This window comes from Penaeus japonicus, unplaced genomic scaffold (assembly GCF_977035675.1).
Source record: "Penaeus japonicus unplaced genomic scaffold, GWHDUDI00000001_assembly GWHDUDI00000026, whole genome shotgun sequence".
Classification (NCBI taxonomy): domain Eukaryota; kingdom Metazoa; phylum Arthropoda; class Malacostraca; order Decapoda; family Penaeidae; genus Penaeus; species Penaeus japonicus.
Window position 1 is genome coordinate 35455993 of NW_028234428.1, and position 2500 is coordinate 35458492.

The 2500-nt window shown below is 41.4% G+C and overlaps 1 protein-coding gene across 1 annotated transcript in view; it reads right to left on the minus strand.

Moving 5' to 3' along the window:
- LOC122247104 (neural cell adhesion molecule 2-like) overlaps positions 1 to 2500 on the minus strand; it is a gene marked incomplete in the record, with an annotated part of 111811 nt that overhangs the window by 14557 nt on the left and 94754 nt on the right. Inside the window, 2 exon segments of the mRNA XM_086552419.1 lie at positions 174 to 325; positions 627 to 830. Coding sequence (XP_086408545.1) covers positions 174 to 325; positions 627 to 830 — 356 coding nt within the window.

Here is a 2500-nt window from a genome sequence, read left to right on the forward strand (position 1 = left end):
AGCCTTATTCTACTTCAATAATACGGCATCATGCATGGATATCTACCATAAATCCGGCATCGTGTATGGATACACCACACCCTAAATCTTATTCTTCTTCAAAAACCCGGCATCATGCATGGATAGACCACCTCCTAAACCTGCTCCACCTTCAGTAATCCGGCATAACATACCTGGTCCTTCGTGTCCGTCATGAGCACGCCCTCCATCCACCAGGTGAGACTCGCAGCCGGCCTCGACCCAGACGCCTCACACACGAGGGAGTACCTGTCGCCCTCGGAAAGCGGTGCGTTGTTGCCCAAGATGTTGACCTCAAGGGGCGGATCTGAAAGGGGGGAGAAGGGGGGGGGGAGGGGGTTTAGAAATACATAAATAAAATTTTGTGAACAGAGTGACGTAAACAGAACGAGAGGGAATGAGTGGGAGAGTGAGAGAATCAGGAGAGACAGGAAATAAGGTAAAATAAAGAGAAACAGAGACAGACACAGGGACAAAAAAAGTGACAGACAGAAATACATAAATAAAAACACACTTCACTATAACCAAAAAGACATGACAAAATCTCCATCAATATTCACCGAACACGTCAAAACAACACCGAAAGTCCAAAGACCATTCCGACTCACAGCTCATATCCAGGGTCACCGTCGCAGCCAAAGGGAGAGACATATTCGAATTGGAGGTCTGGCATGTGAGGACCCGGTAAAGATGCTGTCGAGTTAAATTGGGCAACTTTAGGACGTTTCTCGTGACGTCACCGCTCGCGGTCTCGATGCTGTCATCAAGCAGGGAACCCTCGTGCCACCAGCTGACTTGTGGGCGTGGCTTACCTGCGGGAGAGAAAGGAAGCATGGTGGGTTTGTTCTTTGTTGTTATGATGGCGTTTTTTTTTTTTTTTTTTTTTTTTGGTGGTGGTGGTGATCATAGATGTTGGAATAGTGATTGTAATAGTAGTAGTAGAACTAGTAGTAGTAGTAATAGTTGTAGAAATGCTGGTAATAGTAGCAGTGGTGGTTGTAGTTTTACTAAATGACAAAAGTGATATCTATAGTAATAAAAACAATGTAGTGGTTGTAGGAAGGAAAATCATGATGATAATAACAATAGTCAGAATAATAATGATAATAAGAATACCAATGATGATAATGAAGGTGATAATGATACTAATAATCAATCAATAATAATAATAATGATAACAATAAGAATAAGAATAGTAATGGTAATAGTAAAAAATATATAATAATAATAAGAAGAAGAACAAGAACAAGAAGATTTATGATAATAATAATAATAATAAGATTTATGATAATATTGATAATGCTGGAAATAATGATGATAATAACAATATTAATAATAATAACAAAAATAATAATAATGATAATGATAACAGTAATAGTACTAGCAAAAGTATGAACAAATAACTTACAAAGCATAATAATTACAATAATGATAATGACAATATCAGCCATGATAAATAATAACCACAGCAACAACAACAAAAACAGCGACTGTTTTATTCAAAGCAAATGTTCTCCGTCTTAGCGATTCCTTTGTCATGCAAACGACCGAAAAACAGCACCAACATTTGACAAGAAAATAACAATAACAAAAAAAAAAAAAAAAAAAAAAAAAAACAGAAGCAAAAGAATAAAAGGAAGAAAAATAAAACAGAACAAAAGAGCTCACGAATATGTATGTATTTTTTTGTTTTTTTTCAATATCATATAAAGATTTTTTTTGCAATATCTTGTAAAGGTATTGTAACGTTAGCTTATCTTTTATGCATTATATATCAAAGGTGTTGTGACCTGCCTTCGCTACCACGAGACTGAGGCGCTCGCCCTTGATTCATCACCCTCCCCCCCTCCCCCCTCCTCCTCCTCCTCCTCCTCCTCTTCCACCCTCCCTCTCTCTAACCTCCTCCCTCTCCTCTCCCCTCTCCCTCCTCTTCCTTCACTCTAACCTCCTCCTCTCCCCTCCTCCCTCCCCCTCTCCCCTCCCCTCCTCCTCCTCCTCTTCCCCCCTTCCCTCTCTCTCCCCTCCTCCCTCCTCCCTCCCCCTCTCCCTCTCCCCTCCCCCTCCTCTTCCCCCCTCCTCCCTCCCCCTCTCCCTCCCATCCTCTTCCACTCTTCCCTCTCTCTAACCTCCTCCCTCCCCCTCTCCCCCTCCCCGCCGTCCCCCTTTACGCCTTCTCTCTATCGCCAGAAGTAATAAATTTTCAGGGATGGGGGGGATGGGTAGGGGAGGGCAGAGTTTTGCATCATGTGAATGTGCTATGTGTAAGCTATGTAGGTCATGAGGTGTGTGTGTGTGTGTGTGTGTGTCTGTGTGTGTGTGTGTGTGTGTTTCTATCTCTATCTCTCTATTCATCCATCTATCTCTCTATCTCTCTATCTACCTTTCTATGCACCTACCTATCGACCAATCTTTCTGTCTACCTATTTGCATATTTATCCCTTCAGCTTTTCCTTTCTTTCTTTCTTTCTTTCTTTCTTTTTTT